Source organism: Lontra canadensis, unplaced genomic scaffold (assembly GCF_010015895.1).
Source record: "Lontra canadensis isolate GAN:19392208 unplaced genomic scaffold, GSC_riverotter_1.0 scaffold88, whole genome shotgun sequence".
Classification (NCBI taxonomy): domain Eukaryota; kingdom Metazoa; phylum Chordata; class Mammalia; order Carnivora; family Mustelidae; genus Lontra; species Lontra canadensis.
In genome coordinates, this window is record NW_022631082.1 from 656,180 (window position 1) to 679,643 (window position 23,464).

Here is a 23,464-nt window from a genome sequence, read left to right on the forward strand (position 1 = left end):
GGGCACGTGGGGCACGTGCGCCCTGTGGCCTGCGGGGACATCGCTGCGGTGACATCGCGCTGTAAATGCCTTCATATTTCCCAGAGCTTTCTTTCTGGCCACTTGAGCAGACAAACGGGGCACTGGCTCGCCCCTCACCCCCGCCCAGGCCGCCTTCTCCACCGCAGGAGAAACCCGCGTCCTCTGGCCGGTCCGCTCGGCAAGTCTCCGGGGCAGCCAAGCCCACAGGCGTCCAGAGAGACCTCGGAGGCGCCCCACCCACCCACCCAGGCAGCCCGAGCGGCCAAGCCTGCGGAGACGCTGCCTCGGCCAGCGGGGGGGCTTCAGACCGGGACTCGGGGGCGCTTTGCCGGCTGCCCTCCGAGCCGGGAGGCAGGTGCGCCCGGCCGGTTGCGTCTTGCGCGGCCCGCCCAGGCCCGGCTGCAGCCCCGCCCACGCCGCCGCGGCACCGCTCCCACACTCACCGTCTCCTAGCAACCGGGCTCCCGGCCAGCGGCCCGCAGCCCGAGGTCTCCCCGTCTCTTGCCCGCCTGCGCGCGGCGCTCGCTCCGGGGTCCTCCGCCGGTGGGGGGACGGCTGGAGAGGGACGATCAGAAGCGACCCCTCTTCGGGCTTGCAGGGAGCTCCGTTCCCCCAAAACGCTTCATCCATCTGGACCCAAGGCTTTGCTAACCAACTGCTTGATTTTTATTTTTATTTTTTTGGAGTTGCTAGGGGGGAAAGATTTAACTCCCTGTCAACAGGGTTGGTTTTAGACCACTCGGTGGTGAAGATACTCTCCGTCTTCCCCACGGAACCGTGGGTTACGGGGATTCCCAGAGCTGCCCCTGCCGGGAAGTACGTGCGGGTCATAGCAGCGGGGATGCGCGGCTTTCCACGAAGGTGCAGGTGTGATGGTCGCAGCCGCCAAGTCCTCGCCCTGGGGGCCAAGCCATCCTCCCTTCCCTTCGTCCTGTTGCCCCTGCCTTAGCTGAAGCCTCTCGCCCAAACCATGACAACGGCCTCCTGGGGTAAGATGGCAACAGCGTCCTCCCAGCCAGGAGGCACGTTCCTCTGACAGTGAGACTCCTCTCTGGGTGTCAGAGCACGGCTTCAACCATTTAACACATTTATTGGGTGACTACTATGTACTCAGTAGGCTCTAGACCCGGGGATACCACAGCGAGTGAAGTGGATGCACTCCCTGCCCACAGAGAGTTCCCATCCCTGGGGGAAGGCAGGGAACGCATGGTTTGCAACCAGTGGTGTGTGGTGAGCAGAAGACAAATATGGTTATGTGACAGGGTGAGGTGCTCAAGGAGTCTGTGAGGAGGCGACATCTGGGCTGAGACCCGAGGGAAGGGAGTGTGTCATTGGCCATATAGGTCAGGGAAGAGCTTACCAGGTAGTGGGAACAGCATGTGCAAAGGCCCTGGGGTGAGAACAGTTTGGCTGGTCTGAGGACAGCAGGGGCTGGTGGGTCTGAAGCGGAGTTATGGAGGAAGAGGGTGGCAGATGGGATTTTGTGGGGCTTTGTCAGGATTTGGGGTTTTATCCTGAGCTCCTACTGCCGGAGGATTGAAGCAGCAGATGGGTCACCGTGATGGCAGGCGGAAGTGGGGCACAAAGGAACCCGGGAGGACTCCCCAGTGGTGGTGGTGAGCCTGGGGAGCTGGTTGAATGGCAGAGCCACGGACAGACGCAGGGGGGTGGGTGCAGTGAAGCTCTGCTGCAGGAAATGGAGAAGGCTGGGACCCTCCCCTGTGCCCCATCCGTGGCTGCGGGCAGGACCAGCTGAGGGGCTGGCTCTGACTCCTAGGTGTTGCCAGAGTGCCCACAGGAGGCAGGGGTGGCTGGGCCCCTCCCCCCAGGAAGGAGGCCCAGGGCTCCAGAGGCAGAAGAGAGAGGCCCGCCCTCCCCAGGAGATAGCAGTGGTTAGACAGGGGCCGGATGCTTCCGGCTTGCAGCAGATAACGGCTGGTTAGTACAAGGCTGGGCTTCGCCTGCACGAGGCGCTGATGGTCCCCAGCCCCGCTCTGAGAAGGGGGTCCTGGTGTCTCTCAGTCCTGGTCTGTGCACCAGCCCGTGCTCTGACACATGTCACTCCCCATGCCTCCTCCTCTCTGCTCCCTGTCGCCTGTGCCATTGCCTGGGGACGCCTCGGGGGCTTGAAGCTGTCAACTCAGCCTGGGACCAAAGCTCCCCGTGTGAACCGCCCCCTCCCTCCTGAGGTTTGCAATAAGCATTTGGGAAAATTCCAAGGAAACCTCCGTAGGGGTCCTGCAGGTGGAAAGCCCCCAACCCCAACTCAGCTAAACCACCACCTCCTCCTCCAGGAAGCCCTCCGGGCCCCCCACCTTCCCACTCAGGGGCCCACTGTTCATTTCTGGGACCAGGCAAAAATGGGTTCCTTGAGCAGCCGTGGGGCATGTGCGAGATGACTGCTTCTCGGGTGGAGTCCCCAGGGCACACTGGTGTGGGGAGGGCCCGAGGGACCCACATGTCGGGGTGCAGCCTCTGGGCAGCCCAGCTCCTCGGACTTCTCCTTGCTGCTCACACCTGTGGCCAGAGTCCCAGAGAGAGAGGCGGCGCCCTACTCGGAGCCCTGTGGGAGCAGCTGGAGGGCCCCACAGGGACACCTGCACCCCAAGGGAAGACCGCACAGTCCACGCCAACAGACATGATTTATTTACCCCCGGCCCCTGCGAGCTCTCGGGCAGCCACGCTCCCGCCATCCCCTAAACACAGAAAAGGAACCGAAGGGATCGATAGAGCCCAGATGGGCTTTTCTCCATCAGGGTCACCGGGCAGCTGAACAAAACGCCGCCGCAGCAGAGAGGGAGTCTGGCCACATCGGGGTGGGGGCTGGGGGTGCCCCCACGCCCACCAGGCCCAGCCCTGGGCCTTCATCGGCCGCACCCGAGTGGGAACGAGGGCAGAGCCCAGGCCTGAATGCAAAGTGGCAGACAGCAGTGTTAGATGGCGCTCGTCAGTACGGGGTCAGGGCCGGCTGTGGGTCACGGACATCTCTGGGGGGCGAGGGGAGCGCCCAGCCCGCGCCCTTACCACCGCTGGGCTCCAGCACCCTCCCTGAGGGTCCAAGAGCGGGAGAAACACCACCCAGCTCAGGCCCTGCAGACCTCTGGCGGCTGGGGGGTCTCTAGGCTGGGGGCCTGGCTGTGCCCTCAGGCTGTGCCCCCAGCCCCCTGCTCTCCCTGGCCTGCCTCCCCAGCCAAGAAGGCCCTTCGGCAGGATTTCAAGGGCACGAACAGCTGCGGGATCCAAAGGAAACACTTCGGAAACCCACACAGGCAGGGGCCGCAGTGTGGGGAGGGGGCGTCCCCCCGCGGCTCTCACGCCCTGATAACAGGGTTTCACTGAGGACTGAAACACAAGTGTTTTTAAAGAAACCCACGGAGAAAACACAACGTTCCAACATCGGGATGAATCCAGGGACTCACATGCAGGGGTGAGGCTGCTCACGCGGGCCCCTCTTGGCCCGGCCGGCCCTGCTTCCTCTGGATGTCACCCTCGGGGGCCGCACTCGCCTCCCGCAGCCTCTTGCGGAAACGCGGACCCGGCCGGCTTCTGGGGGGTGGCAGAGGCTCCATGCCCAGGACCGCGTGGATCTGCCGGAACGCCAGCAAGCGCAGGGCGTGCTGGGGGCAGACAGCCGGTCAGCAGCCCCCACCCCTGGGCACCCCTCAACGCTGCCTGGGCTCTGGGCGCTTCCCACGACCGTGGAAGAGAGGTAGGGGGATCCCTGGGGTCAGCGGAGGGCAGGACACTGCCAGGACACCCCTCGGGGCATCAGCCCCTGCCCACCCCTCTATGGGGACCCCAAACCCTGGATCAGATCCCAAACAACCTGGCGCTTCCTGTTTGGGGCGCGTCGTAAGCGCCAGGCCCGCTATGGATTCCGGGCGGCTGGGAGAGCTAATACCCCTGCCAACAAAAGGGAACCCACAGCCGGGTTCTCGGGGCTGGTGGCACCAGTCACACTGGAGGCCACGGCTGGGTGTTGGCACACCATGGGCAGGGGGGCCTCGGGGGGCACAGGGGAAAAGTCCCAGCCAGCGAGGCCCCGGGTGTGCGGCCCTGAGCTGGGCTCCCCCGCCCTCAGGAGCAGTCCTGTCACCCACAGGCTGCCCAACTCTGTAGAGGGGAGGGGGGGACAGGGGGCCACCCCCCCGTGCCCACTCCTGTGGAGTCACCGGGGCCGCTGTCCCACCTGGGCACTGGCTGTGATGTCCTCGCGCTGCTGGCATGTCATGGCCCCGAGGGCATCCCTCTGGTCTCTCTCGCAGGGATCCTGGAGCCCAGGCCCATCTTGGCGAGGGGCAGTGGGAACAGCAAAGGAGAGAGCAGCCCGTGAGAGACTACCGCGACTGCGGGGTCCATCCCTGCGCCCCTTACACTGTGTGACCACACAGACGGGTCCCTGCTTCGCTTCCACTCTCTTAACCTGCTGCCATCCTGCGTCACTGGAACAACCTGGAAACCCCCTTTCTGCATCGAACATCTCAACCGCGGGGCGGTATGGGGTCTCCCCTTGGCGGTGGAAAATACACGGCATGAACACCCCTGCCTACAGCCCGTTATCCGCATTACCCCGGCCGTTTCCTTCGCCAAGACTCCCGGGGCGCTCCAGAAAGGACAGGAGGACCCCCGAGAACCAGGGCTGTGCTGCCCCAGGGCGGGCCCCTCTCCTGCCCCAGCCCGCGCCCCGCTCTCCTCCGTGGGTGCATCCACGTGCCTCCCCTGGAGCCTCTGGGTCTGTCCGCCCATCCTCCTGTCTGCCTTGAACGGGGCTCCTGAGTATGCTCTTGTGCTCTGGGCTCCCCGGCCGGGGGGACTGACCTGTGAGGAGTGTCCCTGAGGCTACACACTCCAGGACACGCCTCATGCCGTCCCCAGGACTGAGGGGCCCCGACGCGCTGCTCAGAGCCTTCTCCGCCAGCAGCTCCATGGCCTGGGCAGTTTGGGGACAGGAGAGACACCGTGACTTGGGGGGACAGCTCTCGGGGCAGCTGGCCTCCCACCTGAACCAGAGTGAGAGCAGCAGTGACGGGCTGGGCACAAAAACACCGTGGGCCAGCATCCCAAGGGTTAAAAGAATCGCTCTCTGGGACCCTGGTGCATTTAGCTGGGGATCCCAGTGACCCACCGAGCTGCTCTGGCGCCCCCCCCCCCAGGGAGCCACCCTGCCTGGAGGGGTCCTGCAGGGACACGCATGATCTTGGGGGCGTTTCTAGACTTATAGGGAAACCACCCCTCTCGGTGTCAGCATGGACCTCGTGTTCCTAAGGGGGTGGTGTCAAGAGCTGTGTCCCCGCTGCATACGGGGCAGGGAGCGGAGGCTGGGATGGGGGCACAGGAGCTGCTGCTCAGGCGCTTGGACAGCCCAGCCCTGGGAAGCGGGGGGCACATGTCTCGGGCAAAACGAGGCCCGTGGTGCTGCCTTACCCAGTGTGGCAGGGCCCCCCAGGCGGGCACACGCCGGCGGAGGTCACGGAGGACCCTGAGCACAATCACGCACGGCTGCAGGCCACTGGCGCGAGCCTTTGAGAGAAGAAGTACACCGTGGGGTCAGGGAATCACGTGCACGGGGCCCCAGGCACAAGGGCGGACGCTCAGGGCTGTGAGCCAGGCCCAGGAGGGACTCATTGGTGGGGAGGGGGCGGCACAGGCCGGCTGGCCTCCAACGTGGCAGCTGGGAGCCGAGTCCTTTCCCCAAAAGACCCCACGCTGACCGAACGGGCCCCATTCGGAGCCCGCAGTAGCCACCATCGGGTGGATCCGGGGCCGCCACAGCCCCATCCCCGGAGCAGCGAGGACTCTGCGCACGCTCCTGACATGAGTGTCGGTTCATGCTGGGCAGGGGGACATAGGCCGGCCGGCCAGCCGGGGACATGCCGTGCAGATGGCTGCCCTTCCTGGTTGTACCCCAAGTCCACTCCCCTGAGCAACAGGGCAGACCCCCCATGCCACCGCCCCCACCCCCTGACCTGGAACCACTTGGCGTGGCGGAGGGCAGCCAGTGCCTGGAGGCTCTTCTCCAGGCTCAGGACGTCGCCTGGGTCCAGCGGAGGCACCTGCATTCTCTCTAGAAGGAAAGAGCATGTGGGCATGGCGCCCTTTCCCCTCCTCCTCCTGCCTCACTGGGCCGTGTGGCCCCAGCCCTTGGGTCTCTGGAAGGTCCAGGGCTCTGGACTGTCTTTCCTCCAGGACACTGCAAGGACCAGAGAAGTTATTTCTCTGCAAATCCTCTCCCTCTGCCGTCCCGTGGTGAGCAAGTTATGGTTCAGGTGGGAAGCTATGAATGAAGCCAGGTTTCCAGGCACTTCCAAGTGCATCACGGCAAGGGAGAAAGTAGGTCAGATTCTAAGAGGTGTCATCATTGATGGAGAAGGCCCCAAGTCTGGGAGCGGGACCTTCTCCTGCCTTCTTACCACTACCCCACACCCATCTCCTTGCTCCAGGAGGCCCTGGATCACAGACAGAGGTCAGGCGATGGAACGGAGTGTCCCTTGTGCATAAATGTCCCGGACCAACCCCTCCTTCAGGCTGCGATGGGGCCAGCAGGGGTGTGTCTGCGAGAAGGGGCTTTCGAAGCTCCCTTCCAATGACAGCCAGCCGGACCCTGGACCCCCACGGGGGAGGGACACAGCGGGGGTTCCCTCCGGCCAGTCCCCTTCAGCGGCCTTGGACCACTCACACTTGCCCATGTGCCCCTTGTTCATGTGTCTGAGCAAAGCCTAACGGGGCTTTCAGCTAGAATTTAATGATGTTTTTCTATCCCCAGTATTTTTTTTTTTTTATAACTATGACAACTGGTAACCTTTTCCACCAATGGTTCAAGGGTGCTCCTCTTGAAAAATTTAAGTGACAAAAATGAACTGACTTAAAGAAGAAGGTTAGACAAAACAATCGTGAAGAAGCTTCGAGAATGACAAATTTGGAAGACAGGCCTGGCCACACCTTGTTCCATGGAAGGGTCCTCCCGCATCAGGGGCGAGGTGACCGACACAGAGACCCTCATTCCAGGCTCCTCGCAGGAGGAAATGATGATGTTGTCTTCGGAGTCAGAGGAGACCTCATACTTGTCTTCTGTCACCATCTGTGAAGGGCGAATGCAACCTGAGTCCGTGTCACCCCAGCTGAGAACCACAGGTAAACGAGCAAGGATAGTCGAGTGCTGGGCCCTGTGCTGGGGGCCTGGAACTGGCAAGGGATTTACATGTAACCCCCACCCTGCAGGAGCACACCTACACAGCAACACGCACAGATAACAAACCCAGTATGTAGGGGCCTTCATATGTAAAGAACACCCACAGATCAACAACAAGGCCAGCAATCCAATTAAAAAAATAAACTGGTGTGCGACATAACAGGTAGCTTGAGGAAAAGAAATAGAAATGACCTTCTTTATGCAACAACACAAATTTCTCCCATGGTAAGAGAGAACCAATTAAAACTATAACGAGGTACCATTGTCCCCTGGGAGGACAGACCTCAACAGTCTGGGCACAGCTGGGCTGGCAAACCCAGCCATCTATAATCTGCTGGTGGAGGCTGACCTGGCAACATTTACCAGAAGCATCTGGCCTCAAGCTTTTGGCCAGCAATTCTGCTCCTGGAATAAGCTCTCACGTGTGTACAAGGTTACCTGCTCGCTGGAAATGACCTGAATGTCCAACTACACGGAGGGGCGCCTCAAGCCACATAACGCAATGAGGCTCCTTAAATATGCACAGGGGGTTGGACCCTAGAGGTGCTAAGTGAAAACAGCAAGGTGATTTTGCCAGTGGAACAAGCTATTATTTGGGCACAGCAGGGGAGAATGGGGAAAACCCATTCAGCGACTGGCCTCCAGGCAAGACCCAGGCCCCCTCTGGCTCTGGTCAGCACCTGCCACAGGGGCCCAGGCATAGCCCCCGGCCCTCACTGGGGGTACCCTGCAGGGGTCACCTTCACAGGCAGGCCCTTCCAGGAGACTTTAGAACCAAGGCACATGGTCCAGTGCGCACTGCTCAGAGAGGCCTTATGGCGTACCTCCCCTTGTTTTGAAGTCTCTGAGATGCCTGGCCAGGGCGCCCCCGAGCTGCGTGGAGTTCCAGGCAGCTGTCTCTACACCCCTAGAAATGCTCTCTGCCCCGACTAAGCCATCTTTCCCCACCTGGCCAGCATGGGGCTGCCTAAGTCAGACTCTGGGGTCAAATGCTTCCCGCCACTGGGGGTTTGGGGCACTGCCAGCTCAGCCACAGCCTGGGCTGCCTTTGTGAGGCTGCATCTGAGCCACACTCACAGCCCTGCAGTAGCTAGCAGGAAACCACCGTGCCATGGGTGCGAAGGAAACAAGTGTTTACTGATTTATTTAAATCGATCTTTATTGATTTATTTAAATCTATTTTTATTGATTTATTTAAATCTATTTTTATTCTCAAATAAATAAAGAGCTGGTGCACTCATCTGCGAGAGTGGGGGTGGGAGGAGCAGCAGGGGGCGGGAGAGGGAGAGAGCCTCAAGCTGTCTCCCCATTGGGCATGGAGCCCGTCGTGGCGCTTGATCCCCTGAGCCCAAGATCATGACCTGAACAAACATCGAGAGTCTGAGGGTTAACCAACTGAGCCATGAAAAGGAATATTTAAATCAGTCAAGTGGGGGTGTGTCACTCCTCTGCTCAAAACCCTCCTGTCTTCCCACTTCCCTGAGAAATGCAGGCCTACCTGCCTATACGGCCTTCAGGCCTGGTGTAATCCAGGCCCCCACAAATGCAGGTCCTTCTACATGGACCACTGCTCCTCCATCTTTCAAGGCCTCCCCTGGTCTCTAGCTCCCACCTAGAGGGCCCCATTCCTATCAGGACACATGGCTCCCCCCATCCTGTCTGATGTGCCTCCCCACCCCCGTCCCTGCCAGTGCTCCTTCTTGGCATCTGATTTCCATTTCTTCATAAGTGGCACATCGGATGTCAGCTTGCTCGTGACCAGAGTGGGGGCCCTGGGGGGGAGGCTTGGGTCTGTGCGGGCCCCGGTGCTGGATTTTCTGGGGATGCAGAAAAAGACTCACCAGGAAGGAGAACCACCCCCCCAGCCCCAGTAAACTTGGTCCTCGGCCAATCACCGTCTCTGCTGAGATCGTCCCAGGACAGTCCAGAGAAGAGGAGCCCAGGTCCCTCCCACGGTCCCCAAACAGGTCTTCACAGGGCCGGGCTCAGCTCCACTCACCCATGTAACGACTGGTAAGTTGGCATCTGCAGTGACGGGACACTTTCCTCCTTTCTTTTACCCTAGACTCGCTTTATAAAGGAACGCCGGAGTTCGCTATCTCGTCAACTTTTCTATAAAAACAACCCAGTCTGGGTCCAACAGCCCATCTCTTGTTTCTTCAAATCGCCTGGAAACAAGGCCATCCTGTCTGGTGGCCGCCCGGGCCCCGCGGATCTTACCGGGAGCTGCTGGGGCAGCTGCTCCGAGATTCTCTGCAGCAGGGCGCGCGTGGGCTTCTGTGAGCACAGCAGGGTCAGCCGCACCTTCCTGTCCCCCCGCAGCAGAAGGCCCTTCGCCAAGAGGCCAACCCGCATCACGCCCTTCAGGACCCGTGCGGAGGCGGAGCCACCACTGTCAAGACAAGCCCGCAAATGTGTGAGACCCACAGGGGAAAGGGGTTGGGAGAAGGGGCCGCCGCCAGGGTCCCTCCGCTCCTATGCTCATGGGCTCCTTGTGGGGCCTCTGCCTCAGTTTCCCCATCTGTGAAATGGGCCTGTGCCCCTGGGGACAAGCCTACCAAGTCGCACGTGCCCAGTAAGGACTGCTGGTTTTTACTCCTTCCTGATAATCTGCATTCTGAGGGAGGCCACCAATGGCCATCCCCTGGTCTCAGCCAGCTGGTGCCACCCACTGGTCTCAGCCAGCTGGTGCCACCCACTGGTCTTAGCCAGTTGGGGCCCTGGGCTCTGTGTCCTCCTAAGCATCTCCAAGGTCACTGTGCCCGCACCTCAGCTCCTTGGCTGGGAGCCTGCCCTCTCCCCTCAGGCCGTGCCCCACAGCACACTGACCAGGGCCCCTGCTTGCCCTTCTGAAGCCCAGGCCAGCTTGCCGCAGTGGGAGCCTGAGCTCGCCTCTGCCCCACGGCCCCTCCCGGTGCTGCCCCTCTGCAGGGGGGAGGTGGGGGACACCCCAGCTTCTCCCAACCCAACCCCCAGCCTCCCTTGGTCCCTGTGCTCCAGCCCCATGAGGCTCTCCCTTGCTGGGCCCTCTGCCTGGGCACATTCATCTCGCGGCTCCAGGAGCGGCTGCTGCTCGCTTTGTAACACTCCTGGGGAGAGGAGGAGCTGTTTTTTTTTTTTTTTTTAATTCATTTATGTATTTCTCTTTCTTTTTTCTTTTTAGGTAGGCTGTACGTGAGGAGCCCAGCGTGGGCTTTGAACTCACGACCGTGAAATGATCAAGACTCAGATGCTTAACCCAGGGAGCCCCCAAGGTGCCCCCATTTATACATTTCTTGTCGGCTTCTGGACTACGTGTGCTGGAGCCCAGCGCCCCCCCCCAGAGGACTGGGCCGGGAGGTCACCGGCACCACGCGATGGGAGATGGCTGGACTGGAGCAAGGACCAGAGAGGGCAGAGGGCAGGGGATGGGGTGGGGGGCGGGCTGCAGACGAAAGACTCAGAGGCTCATCGATCAACCTGGATCTCAATTCACACCCACTGTGAAACCAAAGAGCCCCAAACCCACAGTCTGATCTCTGTGGGAACCTGCTTTCCTGGCGCCGGTGCAGGACTGCTGCTCAAGTGTGACAGCGCCACGGTTCTCTTATGTCAAAATGGGACCCGCACTCTCTGGGGCCAGCTCCTGGCCTCTGGGCCACCACTGCACACATGATAGGACGGAAATGTCACGTGAAAGCTGGGGGAACGAGGCCGGTTTTGTTTTTCCGAGCACACGGCATGTGCGAGGTTTTGGGGAGGGGGAGTGTGGGGCCGTGAAGGGGCAGCTCTGGGACGCACCTTGTGGAGGCCGATCTGTGGTCACGAGACGGCACGAGTCTGCAGGGGCTGGGCTGAGCGCCATGGGCGTGCACACACAACACCCACGTCAAGCTGGAACGGGACCCTGCCACCTTGCGTGAGGATGCCGGTGGGGGGCTGGGCGCACCCCTGCTTCTATGACCACGTGGGTGGAGGAGGGGCCCTCTCCCAGAGAAGGCCAGGGGAGCTCACTCGCGAGGACACGTGTGCGCTCCCCCAGGGTGCAGACACTGTGCTAACAAGAAGGAACTGAGTGGCACCAACCAGATGCAAAAGGAAGGACGCTGCAGGACCCCTCTGGCCTACGCGTGCGGTGTCCAGCATGGGTGGAGCCCTGGGGACAGGCAGTGCGGGGTGGGGGTGCCAGGCAGGGGCGGGGACGCACAGACTTTAACAGGACAGATCTCCACCAGCTGCGGAGGCCGACCGGGGTGATGGGCGCACAAGGTCATCCGTGCTCCCGGAACGGTCCCCGCCAGCGTGGCTGAGACGTAAGCTGCACGGTGTGTTCGAGCATCATAAAAGGGCGGCCACCCAGAGAGAAAGGACTTGGAAGACGGACTCCGTCCAGATCCCAGATAGAGAGGCCTCCGTGCCCCACTGCCACAGCGACTGTAACAGTGACTCACGCAGGCGCTCGGGGGCTCTCCCGCTTGGGGACCTCACCGACCCTCAGAAGAAGAGGACGGGTCAGAATCACCCTCGGTCTCCCTTTCACAGATGAGAAACAGACTAATTCCCCCTTCATGAGGAACATCTCTAGATGCACCTTCGATAGGAAGTGTCCATTTGGGGAAAGTTCTGCCCGCAGGCTGGGAAGTCCCAGGGACCTCGGAGAGCTCAAAGCCAATCAGAGTGAGGCGTCTGGCCCCCCTGCCAGCCATGTCCTGTCCAGAACCCCAACCCTCCACCCGGGGGACCTCCCTGCCCCGCTCAGTCGGCCCGGGGCCTGGGGAATGGAGAGTGACCCCCCACTACCTGTGCTCACCGCCCGCGTGCACTGGGCTTCCGGAGTTCTCCTCAGCCAGCGCGTCGGACACCAGCTTGAGGGCGCGCTCCGAGTGGGAGACGGCCTTCTGCACGGCCAGGAGCTCCTCCTCCGTGGGGTAGATGGCCGCGTGCTTCCACAGGACGTGCCGGTCATCGCTGGACTCCGGCCGCCGTGCGGACTGCAAGGAAAGACGGGCTGGTCATGAGCAGGCGGCGAGGCCCCGGGCGCGCAGGGGACAAGGTGAACGTCAGCCCCGCTGAGGCATGGCACATGCAGCAGGGGGCCCTGGAGAGCCTCCAGAGTCAGGCTGGCTTTGGGGGTGACAGGCAAGGGGCAGCAGAGAGCCAGGCGAAGGAAGGATGGGGACCCATGAGGCGGTGAACTGGCGAGGATGTGGGACTGTGTGGGGTCTGTGGGCTCCCCTTTGGTGATGTCCTTCCATTTCGGAGCCAGAGGCTTTGCAGCCAACTCAGCGGGGTGCCTCCCCCCAGCAAGGTGGGAACAGGAGGCTCCCATCCAGTCCGGGCCCAGCCTGCACGGACAGAGGCCAAGGGCTCCGGAGGGAAGTGACCTGGGCCTGGGAGCCAAGGGAACTCCAGTGGCCGGTGATGAGCCCTGGGCCTGGGGTTCCTGCTGGTGACCAGTGACTGGGCTGGGCTGTGACCCTCAGGCCCTGCCAGCTCCCACCCCTGGGCGCCTCTCGGGGGCCGTGGCTCAGAGTTGTGCTCCTCGCTCCTGGAGGAGTCCGGGATTCAGTTCCTTCTAGGGAGGGTCTGAGAAGGCTGCCGGCGCGCGGGGCCTCCACAGTGGGAGGCATTCTGGCATGAGGACAAGGCCACCACCCACCAGAGGTGAGCCGGGCGGTGCCCCCGGCCTGCTGGCGAGGGAAGGAGAGTGCTGGTCGGGCGAAGAGGGTCCAGGCTGCTCATCGGGGGCCTGAGGCCCCTCCTCCAGTCGCCTCCTGCACAGCTCCTGGCGCCTGCAGGGACCCAGGGGGAAAAGCTGCTCGAAGCGGCTGTGGGACCACTGGGCTTGCCGCATCACAAGCGTGCCTCTTCCAGGGCCTGAGCGAGGCTGGGGCTCCAGGACCACCAGAGAGGGCTGTCGCCACCTGATGGGGCTCCCAGGGCCCATGACACAGGCGGGGCCTGCCCCAACGCCTGCCAAGGCCCAGGGAGACTGAGCCGAGGCGGGCTGGGAGGACAGAGGCCAAGGGCAACAGGTGGGGAAGGAGGGGGTGACTGCAGCCCCGGGTCTGTCCTGAGCTTTGTTCCCCAGCTCAGACGCTGTCCAGATCTTCCGTCTATCAGACACAGCATCAGGAAACGCTTTCAAACTGCTCCAGAGGGTGGAGGAAGACGTGACAAATGTGTCGGTGGTCAGGGGACGCCGGGGTCAGGGCGCACAGAGACCTGGGGCTTCCCTGTGAATGGGAGCCCAGAGCCCTGCCCCACTGCTGCGGGGTTGTGCTGTCCTGCGTTACCGTCTCCCCCGAGGGCGGTGTCCCCTGCCCACACTGCAGGGGCGAGCTCTTGGGTCCTCGTGCCCAAAAGCGAGCGGAGGGTGAGGGCAGCCTGGCAGGGACCCCGTGCGCCTAATTCCCCGCATACCAGCGCCGCATCTCCTCCAGCCGCTGCCTGCTCAGCTGCCTCTGCTTCCTCAGCCTGGCCTCCAGAAGCTTCCGAGCTCTGTGGCTGGGCTTCACTGCGATGGGAAGGTCTGGGTTCACTTTTTTCTGGAAAGGGCAGGAAGGGCTGTGAGACGGGAGACCTTCATTTCGACAAGTGCCAGGAGCCTCAGGAGCCCCCACGGCACACAACCTCCTGCCGGCTGACTCCACAACGGGGCTCCATCCCCCAGAGCCTGGATGCTCCAGGGACCCACAAAACAGGGAGCTCCCGCGGGGAGCGCGGCCGCAACACAGCAGCCCGGGAAGAAGGAAATCCAGCCCCACTGTGGACGCCCTCGCTGACCACGGATGGGTCGCTGCAGAGCCAACGTCAAGTTCGTATTTCTAATCAAGCTAACTCAGCGGAAACGCCGTGAGACCCAGCAATCTGCGTTTTCAACAGCGCCGCAGATTCTCCCGCGAAACGTAGTTTACGGTACTTCCCTCATCGTTCCCGAACACAGTGCTGTCTGGGGGGCCTTTGCTCCTGCCAACGGCCCACGTGTCCATCAATGGACGGACCAATACACAGTGTGTCCCCCACACACAGGAGCGTCCCTCGGCCATGAGCAGGAGCAAGGCCCCCATGCGCTCCCCCGGGGACAGACCCCGAGCCCACGACACGCAGGGAGGGAACCAGACACAGAAGGCCACACGGGGTGTGAGTCCACGCGGGTGACACGCCCAGAACAGACTGGTCTGCGGACTGGGAAGGGGGCTCGTGGGGGCTGGGGGTGACTGCTAATGGGGATGAGGCTTCTCTTTGGGGTGATGGAATGTTCTGGAACTAGAGAGACTTAAGGGTCACAGCTCTGTGCTTACACCACAATAAAAGCCAGGAAACCATAATCTTCATTTGGGTGAACTGTGTGGCACGTGAGTGACACCCCAACGGAGTAGCTAGAAGAGGGGTGTGCACGCGACAACTCATCCCACTGTCCCGTGAACCTGTGAGACAGCGGCCGGGAGAGAAAGCTCTCAGCCCCTCCTCCGGTGCAGCCCACGGGGCCGAAGGGCCCACAGCCAACCCCGAGTGGGGAGTGGAGCAGCCCAGCCAAGGCCCTGTTGGTGCTAGGGGTTTCAGCACCCATCTCCCGGGCCCCTCGGAGGAACAGTTCCTGGAGGACGGTCACCCTGCTGCAGCAGGGGCCGCTGGGTCACGACCTGTGGCCCCCAGGCTCCCGTCGCCCCCATGCCCCATCTCGGCTGCATCTGTGAGCCTGTTCCGTGTGCTTAGGGACCCTCCGGCAACAGGTGGGTCCAGAGCCGAGAGACGCCACGGGGATCCCAGCCAGGGACAGGTCTGCCACGGTCTCCAGGGAACGTGGGGGACAGGCCCCCAGGGCCCGGAGCTCCTGCTAGGGGTGTGGGACGGGGTGCAGGAAACCTGGCGGTCAGACCCCACCCCAGCCCACACACCTTGTACTGCAGCCGGTGCCGCCGGCCCCTCACGTGCGTGTCCCTGGCCGTGGCGTTCCCGACACTGCACTCGCACAGGCTGCACTGGAACCGGACCACCTTGCCTTCCTCGTTGCGCACCTGAGACACAGCACTCTGCTGAGCCGGCCGCCACCCACGCAGTGCGCCCGGTTCCCCGGGCAGGGGCACACCCCCCGTCCCCTTGGGGACACCGGACCATTCCAGGAGGCCTGCGCGCTGGTGTCCCGCCTGCCAAGCGGGCTTTGGGGGAGCTGGCATGTCACCAACACACCCTCCAGTGCCCCAGCTGCCCTCGGCCACTGTCCTGTCCCGATCCTCCAGCCCGCTCCCCACCCAGGGGTGCAGACACCTGCCGCCTGTCCACAGAGCGCCCCCCCTCGGCTCCGTAATGAGCTGCAGCCATCACAGGCCCTGCCATGCCCCCTGAGGCTTTCACGCACCTTGTCATCGTCTCAACTACAAAATGCCAGGGCTTCCCCGGCGGGGCTCCTATCTGGGGGGGTAAAAGTGGCTGAACACAACCAGAAGTGCTAACACGCCCACTTCCTTTCAGCCAGTGAGGGGAGCCCGGGAAGCAGGGAAGCGGCCAGGGGAGAAGGCTTCCAAATCTGGGTCTAGAAACTGTTCCAGACAGGCCTTGCAGGCTCCGGGCTCCAGGGCGGTGGCCACGGAGGTCGCACATGGGCTCCTGATGCCCAGGGATACCAGGTCTCTGTGTGTCTCAGGCCTGCCTTCTAGGATCTAAAACCCAGTGCCTGGACCTTCCAGTGAGTTCCGTAAGATGTTGTGGCTCACCACGGACTGCACGTGGACAGGTGCGTACATCTCAGATGGAGACCCAGGGCGCGGTCTTGAAGCCTGACCCCAGCTGCAGTCCCTCACCACAGCCCGGAGGGGGGGTGGGGGCACGCGGACGGCCCGGGGCACCGCGGAAGCCCGGCACGGTTACCTCTTCCAAGTAGCCTGGGCCCACTGGCTGCGAGGCACAGCTTCCAGAAGCTTCTGCAGAGTCTCCTCGGGCAGGTGGACCTCCAGGCCCATCTGCTGCGGGGTGTGCCCGTTTGCCCTCTGGGGCCCTGCTGCCCGCCACCTGCGGCTTGGAAGGCCCTGGAAGGAAGAGCTGGGCTGCTCACGACCTGCGCCAGCCAGAAACCAGGGCCGGCTTCCCGTCTGCCCGCATGAAGGGTGGAATGAGATGCAAACCAAGGTCTCCCGCTCCCCGTTTAGTCCCTCGTGACGTCTGTCGGTCGTATCCCCAGTCCTGAAAGGCCCCTTTCATGCCAGCCTGGGTCTCAGCTGAGAGCTCCAGCCCACCACGCAGCTTTTGGTGCCCGTCTGAACGCGTCCACAGGGAGGCCTCTCGAGGAGCAGCCTGTGGCCGCCCCACTCTTCCAGCTGGACCCAGAGTCATGGTCAAGCTAGCCCCCTTTTGGCATTTTTGGCATGGGCTCCCCAGGGGAGACGGGTCTCTGTTACCACACCGCTCTTTGGTTTGCGGTTCGTGTCATGTGGTGATTCCAAACACAGGGCCACTGAGACTTAAAATGAATCCTCTTCCCCTTTCCTGGGCAAAGCCGGTGGTGGAGAGCAGAGCCTGGGGCAGCCCTGGGTCTGAATCCCATGTCCACTGTGCGTGAGGTGGCCCAGCGCCAGGCACGTGACCTTGCCTCACCTCTGTCTGTCCCTCTGCAAACGGGGAACCTACTTTCCAGAGTTGCGGAGGGCAAACAGGGGCAATGCCACGAAGCAGTCGGCGGAGTGTGAGTCTACATGGGCCCTAGCTGCTGCCACTCGATCCGCACCCCCAGGGCAGAACACACCCAGGGGAGGTGGGGCCGCAGGTGGGGGACCCAGGAGCCCGCCTCAATTTCCTGAGACCCACATAATTCATCAGAGCCCACTCTGTTCACCCTGAGCACGAGGGCGTGAATCCTGCCACCACCGCCCCACGGGCTCTGTCCATGCTTCCTAAGGGTATGGCCCAAATGCGGCCGGAATGTGGCAGAGAGAGGCTGCCTTCCCCCACCCCTGGCCTCCATCCAGGGCCTGGGCCCTCTGGAGAGAGGTGATGGTTAGCACGCATGCCACAAGGGAAGGGGACAAGCGCTTCTTTGAAATCCCAGTGTGAGGAGTGAGTCTGGGCGTGGCGTTGGGCTGTGACACGTACCCACACTCGTGGCCTTCAAAGCCGCCGGTCTCTTGGTCAGTGCTGGCTTGGTCAGGGTGCACGCGCTGGGACCGGCAGGGGCTGTGGGCTTGGCAGAGCCCGCGGGGGGACTCTCCGCAGTGAGGGGGGCCGGCTGGCTGGTGCAGGTGGCCTTGGCCGAGCTGGAGTCCCCAGGCACAGGTTCTATCGCAGGGATGGGCTTCCCCAACTTCGTGTGTAGCTTCAAGACCTGGAATAGACCCAGCCCCCCCCCCCCCCCCCGCCAGGCCCCAATCAGACCTCCTGGGGAGGCAGGAAGAGCACCTGGTGTCTGGACGATGCAACGTGCGGGGAGGGAGCGCGCAGGTCCAGTCCCAGGCCCCAGCAGCCTGCCCTTGGCTCGCACGCAGGCATCGCTCCTGCTAGAACATGCTTCCCGCTTCCAGGCCCCATTCACTGCACTCACAGCCGGCAGCATCTTCACGGACAACCGCCTCAGAACTGTCTCCCGGCTCCAAGTCTCTGACACTCACAGCCCAGACCTGCCCCTGCCCAGAGCTGGCCACAGGTTCTCCCCGGCCCCCAGAACGGCCCCGCTTCCTGGGTCCCAGCTTCCTGGGTCCCAGCTCTCCTGCCGGCACCCCTGAATAGCCAGGCCCGGGCCTCCCCTTCCCCCACTTCTCCTCCTCCTGCTTGCTTCCCCTCCTCTGTGCGTTTGCTCTCGCCTCTGCGGGCTTCCTGAGTTCGCTCAGGCTTTTGAGAGCCTGCTCTGGCTGGGCCGAAGGAGGGGACAAGACAGGCCCTTAGGAAGGTGATCTGAGGGTGGCCCAGCTCTGCAGTAGGGAGATGGAGGAGGGCCAGCCACGGGGGAGGGTGGGAGCAAAGGCTTGGGGGTAGGGGGGAGGGTGGGAGCAAAGGCCCCGGGGGCAGGAGGGAGCGTGGCAGGTTCTGTGTGGGGCCCTGAGACAGGGGCCTTCCTAATCCTTCTTCCGTTAACTACATGACTTAAAGCTGGTGTCCAGCCAGGCTTTCCTCCTGCCGGCAACACACACCCCTTAAGCAAGCAGTACCTTGCAGGTTATCAATACCATTTGGGAAGGGTTGTTGCTTTTTAAAAAAGTTCCCGCTGGAGCATGGCAAGGGCAGACCCTGGGCAGAGAGGTGGGGTCTCCCTACCGTTTCTCAGGCGGGGGAATCCCATCAGGTTTCTCCATAAGCTGACATAATACAGGCACTTTCAAGGCCACAGGAAAATGTTCATATTACAATAGTAATCGATACTACAAACACGGGTATTAAATTACTCCCTGTCAATTAAAACACTGCTATCAACATCGACATGAAAACTTACTGGCTGAGCTGTGCAACTGAACGGGATCGACATCATTGTTGAATAGCAGACCCCAAACGGAACACGCAGTTTGACCTCATCAACACCCGAGCCCTCGTTTCTATAAACACGTAGATGCCCAAGGCCCAGAGTGGTCTCTCCGCAGTCTGGGGACAAGGCCGTCACGCCGCTCCACGCCTTGGTCCAGGGGGCAGGGGGACACCCTTCGGAGGAATGCAATGGCCCGGGGCCCCGTAGGAACAGCTTCCTGTCATTGGCGGTGGCCCCCTCGCGGCTGTCGGGCCCCAAGGGCTCCTACCTTCTGGTGCCTGGCTCCCCTGATGTGAGCGGCGTAGGCGTCTGCCCCTGTGCACGACACGGCACAGAGCCCGCAGCGCGGCCTCCCCTGCACCCCACACGGGCCGCCACTGTCCTGGGTGCCCGCCTTCTGGGCCGCCTCTTTCTTTCTGTGCTTCTGCCCCTCCAGGTGCTCACGGTAGGTCTGCAGGCAGAGTGAGAGAGGTCTGAGAGATGTGTGTGTGTGTGTGTGTGTGTGTGTGTGTGTGTATGCGCCCGCACGGTTCACTCACGGGGAGACCCAGACCGCCCCCTGCTCCGATCACCGGCCACACAGACGCGCGAGTGCCCCTGCGTTAAACCCAGTCACCAGGCCAGATGCTCAGCCTGGACCACAGAAGGTTTCTTTTTCCTCTAGAAATGGGTGAGCTGCTTTGGCTTCAGGGGCTCCTTGGAAGGAAAATGCTGGCTTTTCAGGATCTGACCTCAGAAACCACACGAGGACATCCGCTACCTGAATCGCACGGGGCACATTTGTCAGAAGGCGGCTAACACACGGAGCGGGCCAGCCCAGAGCAGGTGCGTGCGTCACAGGCCCCGCGGGCTGCACCGCCATGCCTGAAATACCGGATGGCATCCGGCAGGTGACCAAGCTCTTAGTGGCATCCCACACTCCCCTCCAGGAACCCTCAAGACGAGGCCAGCTGCAGTGAACACACTCCAAGCGGGTCAGCTCAACCCACGCGCCCTCACTATGCCAAGACTCAGGCCAACATGGTGACACGGGCCAGTGACACGGACTGGTTCTGGAGCAGACCAGGGGCAGAGACAGTACTTACTGGAACTCAGGAAACTTCTGAACATTGACCTAAGCCACAGAATACACACGCGCGTGCACACACACACACACATACACACATACCGGGTAAAAGCCCATGGGGCAGAGAAAAGCCTGGAAGGATAGACCCAGTGACGCTAATGGGAAGCTGCCGCTAGTGTCGCGAGTAAGGCAGCCGGCGTCCTACACGCGTACCCGTTAAACCCCACGGCTTCGACCAACCACAGTCTCATTTCCAGTCCCAGGTCCTGTGTTCCGTGCCCCAGGCCTTCCCCTGACACGCAGAGGCCACAGTGAGTGGCACGAAATAACCTATGGCATGTGCAGCACAGGGTCCTAAGCTCAAAGTAAGAGGAACCGTTTGCAACTGTCTTCCTGCCCCGGGACTCCCCGCCGCCAACACGTGTTCAGTGTGTGAGAGGGAGACCAAGAGGGCGCATTGGGAAGAGGCCCGTCTGGTGCTCCTACAGCTCTAAGGGCTCCCCCTGGCCCCACAGGGCTGGCCTGGAGGCTACACGGTCAACCAGGCCATCCTGAGAGAGGCCACCTAGACAGATACCTCGAGAACAGGCACCAGGACTGCCAGGGGCCACGGGGAGCCCAGGGACGGACACCCTCGCACGCAGTGGGCACAGGGCAGGGGGTGGGTGGGTCAGTGCTCGAAAGTCTCAGGGTCCCAGCGGTGGTGGCGTGGTGGTGGCGTGGTGGCAGCAGCAGCAGGAGCCCGCCCCGGGGGGTAAGTGCACACAGAACCAGACACACGTGCACGTGGGGACAAGTGAAACTGCAGACATGAGGGTAAGCAGGAGCCTCGATCAAGGTCAACACCCTGGCTGGGAGACTGGCTGCCACTGGGGAAGCTGGGCTGGGGACACAGGGACGTCTCTGAGTCATGACTTACATCCGCCTGCAACCTACAACGTCCTCCGTCAAAATTCCAATCTGGGGGTGCCTGGGTGGCTCAGTGGGATAGGCCTCTGCCTTCGGCTCGGGTCATGATCTCAGGGTCCTGGGATCAAGCCCCCCATCGGGCTCTCTGCTCGGCGGGGAGCCTGCTTCCCGGCCCCTCTCTGCCTGCCTCTCTGCCTACTTGTGATCTCTCTCTCTCTGTCAAATAAATAAATAAAATTTATTTAAAAATTCCAATCTGAAGAGTGCTACAGACCTAAGCAAAAAGCTGGGAACAAGAGGTCACATTTCTGTGGCGCACTGCACGCGTGGGGACATGCTCGGGCAAAGCCTGTCACTGCAGCTGTCCCCGAGGAGACCAGCTCGACACCTGCTCCGGTGACAGGGAGCACAGGGCTGGGCTCCAACCTACCCCACAGCACTCACGTGTCCCCTTCCTGGGGAGCGTCCCACACTCAGGCAACACAGTGTTGTGAAGGGTCTAGAATTAGGAGAGGCTGGTGTTGGACCCGTGAGAGGAACCAAGAATCCCAAGATGCGGCATAAAAGTCACGCAGAGAAGCCGAGATGGGAGCAGAGAAAACTAACCTCCCTTTAACGAGCGCGAGTCTCACGGCAGAAAAAGCGTACATGAGGTTCAGTCAAGAGGCCTGTAGAGACGCAGGAGATAGCAAAGGGCCCTGGCCCGCCTGGGTAAGTGGGGGCTGGATGGGGGCTTCCGGGGTCTCCCCACGCACCCTGATGGCCTGCGATCCTGGGGTCTATGCACCCCTCCAGTTTCCAGCTTTCTCTCAGAAAGAAGACAAAACTAGCACGTGATTCCTGTGAAGGCAGGGCCCTCGTGTCTGATGACCTTTCCAGAGGACGAGCTGGGTTATCTGGGAGTGTGGCTGGGGGATCTCCCTTAGACAACGGGCACACACGCGCGCACACACTTGCTTCCGTCCACCCAGGGCCCTGCAGCGAGGCGCGCCACCCGCAGGCGCCTCTTGGAACTGTGTCTGCTGCGCCTGCCCCATCGCAGGCCGAGGAAGGGGCTCTGCCCACCGCCGCCAACTCAGGCAAGGGGAGCCCCAAGACCCCGATCCTGCCACCAGCAGTCAGTGTCGTGCCTGCCCCTCTGCCCTCCACAAGCACGCGGGAAAGGCAAACCTGATGTGCACTTGACGCTGCTAGTTTACTAACAGGCCTTTGGGGACAGGCAATGCCCCTGATGTCTGGTTAGCCAGGTGGGGGAAGGGGGCTCTCCCAGGCTAAGACGGGCAGCACGGTCCCCCGGAAGGTCCTCTGGGCCTGCTCAGCAGGTGTGGAGGACAGCTGACCTGGGGACCAGCACAGCTGATCTTACAGATGTCACAGTAGTGAAGTGGGGGCTCCCTGGGGCCACCCTTGGCTTTCAACGCCTTGGGGAGAGCCAGAAGCTTTCCAGAGAGGCTGCTGGTGGCAGAGCTGGCCCTGGGACTGCTTCCGGGGCTGCCCCACATGGAACCTGGGGGTGTGGGGAGTGGGAAGGGCAGCTGGGGAGGCGGTGGCAGCTGGAGGGGCAGTGGTAGGGGACACGGAGGACCGATTGCCGAGTGCACCGCTGCTTCATAGCTCGGGTAGGCAGGCCCTAGGAAGCAGAGAGAAAAACCAGACATAGGGAGACGGGTTGGTTTGGAGGACGTTGCGAGAGGCATGGCCTGTGCCCGCTGGTACAAAGGAACGCATCTTACCCGTGTCCGGGGCAGAGGCAGGGCTGCAGGAGGTCGGGGCATAGGAAGGCATCGGGGAGACAGAGGCCGTGGGCAGAACGCTGGTCGCCAGTGGGTAGGTGTAGTTCTCGGTGTAGCTCAAGGCTGGGGCGTTGGCTGGCTGCCCTGCCGTGGCAGTGGCTGCTGGCTGTAGGGGCTGCGCTTGGCTGTACCCTCCACTGGGCTGGACAGAAGGTCCTTTAGTCCCTGGAGGGCAAGCAGAACCTCTCTGCAAAGCCACCCTTTACCACAACCCGCAGGCGGACAGCGGGAGCCACTCTGCCCCGCAACTGTGCCAGTGGCCTCCCCAGACCCCTACTGGCCACAACTGCCTGCAAGTCCAGAGCCCCCAGCTCTCCCATCCCGAAACTCCAGGTTCTCAGCAGAACTCACCTCCTTCCAGGGGGGAAAAGCCTTCCCGGAAAAAACCTGGTTAGCTCCCCTTTTCGTTCTGCCTCTTTCCTTCTCGCCCTCTCTCCCCCACCCCCACCCCCACCCCCACCCAAGCCTTGCAGGCATAGTGGAGAAAAGAGCCCGAGACTCCCAGCCCTCCTGATGATCTGCAGAGTTTGGAGTGTGACCTTGCAGGGGCCCCTCCCCGCCCCCTGTAAAGCCAGTGGCTCCTTGCGGAAACACACCTGGCTGGCAGGCCGTGGCCGTGAGCTGAGGCTGGCGGGCAGCGGGCAGGTAATACTGTTTGTTCTCAGAGCTACCGTAGCTTCCGGCATCTGTCGGAGGTCCGTAGCTGTAACTGTCCTGCGAGGGGTTACCAGAGCGACACAAGAGTTGGGGGGAAGCCTCTCAGGGCAGGGTGTGCCCTCGCTCACCCCACGCGTGTGTGTTCCCAGGGTTCCTGGGCTCCTGCTCTGAACCAGGCCGTTTCAGGAGCTGGGGACAGAGTGACCAGTGACACAGATGTGGCCACTCTCGTGGAAATGTTACCATCTGAGAGCAGAAGTGCTCTGCGGAATGCCTAGCTCGGAGACAGCTCCTCGGAGGAGCAGTGCAGGGACGGCAGCAGTTGCGGACGTGGGGGCGGGGCTCCGGGCAGGGACAGCCAGAGGCAGGGCCCCCCCCCCCCCCCCCCCCCCCCCCCCCCG

General features: G+C 62.2%; 2 protein-coding genes across 2 annotated transcripts in view; both read right to left on the reverse strand.

The window, feature by feature from the left end:
• Positions 1 to 3,448: 3,448 nt before the first annotated feature.
• ZFR2 (zinc finger RNA binding protein 2) lies at positions 3,449 to 22,189 on the reverse strand. The gene is made up of 15 exons (XM_032883562.1): positions 21,954 to 22,189; positions 18,907 to 19,089; positions 17,279 to 17,507; positions 16,061 to 16,218; positions 15,091 to 15,210; positions 13,613 to 13,737; positions 12,849 to 12,981; positions 11,990 to 12,180; positions 9,431 to 9,602; positions 6,961 to 7,099; positions 5,988 to 6,085; positions 5,446 to 5,541; positions 4,840 to 4,951; positions 4,211 to 4,308; positions 3,449 to 3,638 (listed from the first exon to the last, which is right to left on the reverse strand). Exons 1-15 carry the CDS (start codon positions 22,113 to 22,115, stop codon positions 3,459 to 3,461), a joined length of 2,196 nt encoding a protein of 731 aa, XP_032739453.1. The 5' UTR covers positions 22,116 to 22,189; the 3' UTR covers positions 3,449 to 3,458.
• A 32-nt stretch (positions 22,190 to 22,221) lies between these two features.
• The window catches only part of LOC116882831 (zinc finger RNA-binding protein 2-like), a 2,119-nt gene continuing 876 nt past the window's right edge, over positions 22,222 to 23,464 (reverse strand). Inside the window, exons 2-3 of the mRNA XM_032883462.1 lie at positions 23,003 to 23,120; positions 22,222 to 22,571 (exon numbers count right to left, since the gene is read on the reverse strand). Coding sequence (XP_032739353.1) covers positions 22,222 to 22,571; positions 23,003 to 23,120 — 468 coding nt within the window. The remainder of the gene's footprint in view (positions 22,572 to 23,002; positions 23,121 to 23,464) is intronic.

What these genes read in the sequence shown, in the direction of transcription:
- ZFR2 (XM_032883562.1), bottom strand. Translation starts at nt 22,115, where the DNA reads ATGTGGGGCAGCCCCGGAAGCAGTCCCAGGGCCAGCTCTGCCACCAGC. An exon ending in CACCGCCCGGCTCACCTCTG is followed by an intron (nt 12,181 to 12,848) that starts GTGGGTGGTGGC and finishes CTTTCCTTGCAG; the next exon opens with TCCGCACGGCGGCCGGAGTC. An exon ending in CACGCGGGCGGTGAGCACAG is followed by an intron (nt 9,603 to 11,989) that starts GTAGTGGGGGGT and finishes TTGTCTTGACAG; the next exon opens with TGGTGGCTCCGCCTCCGCAC.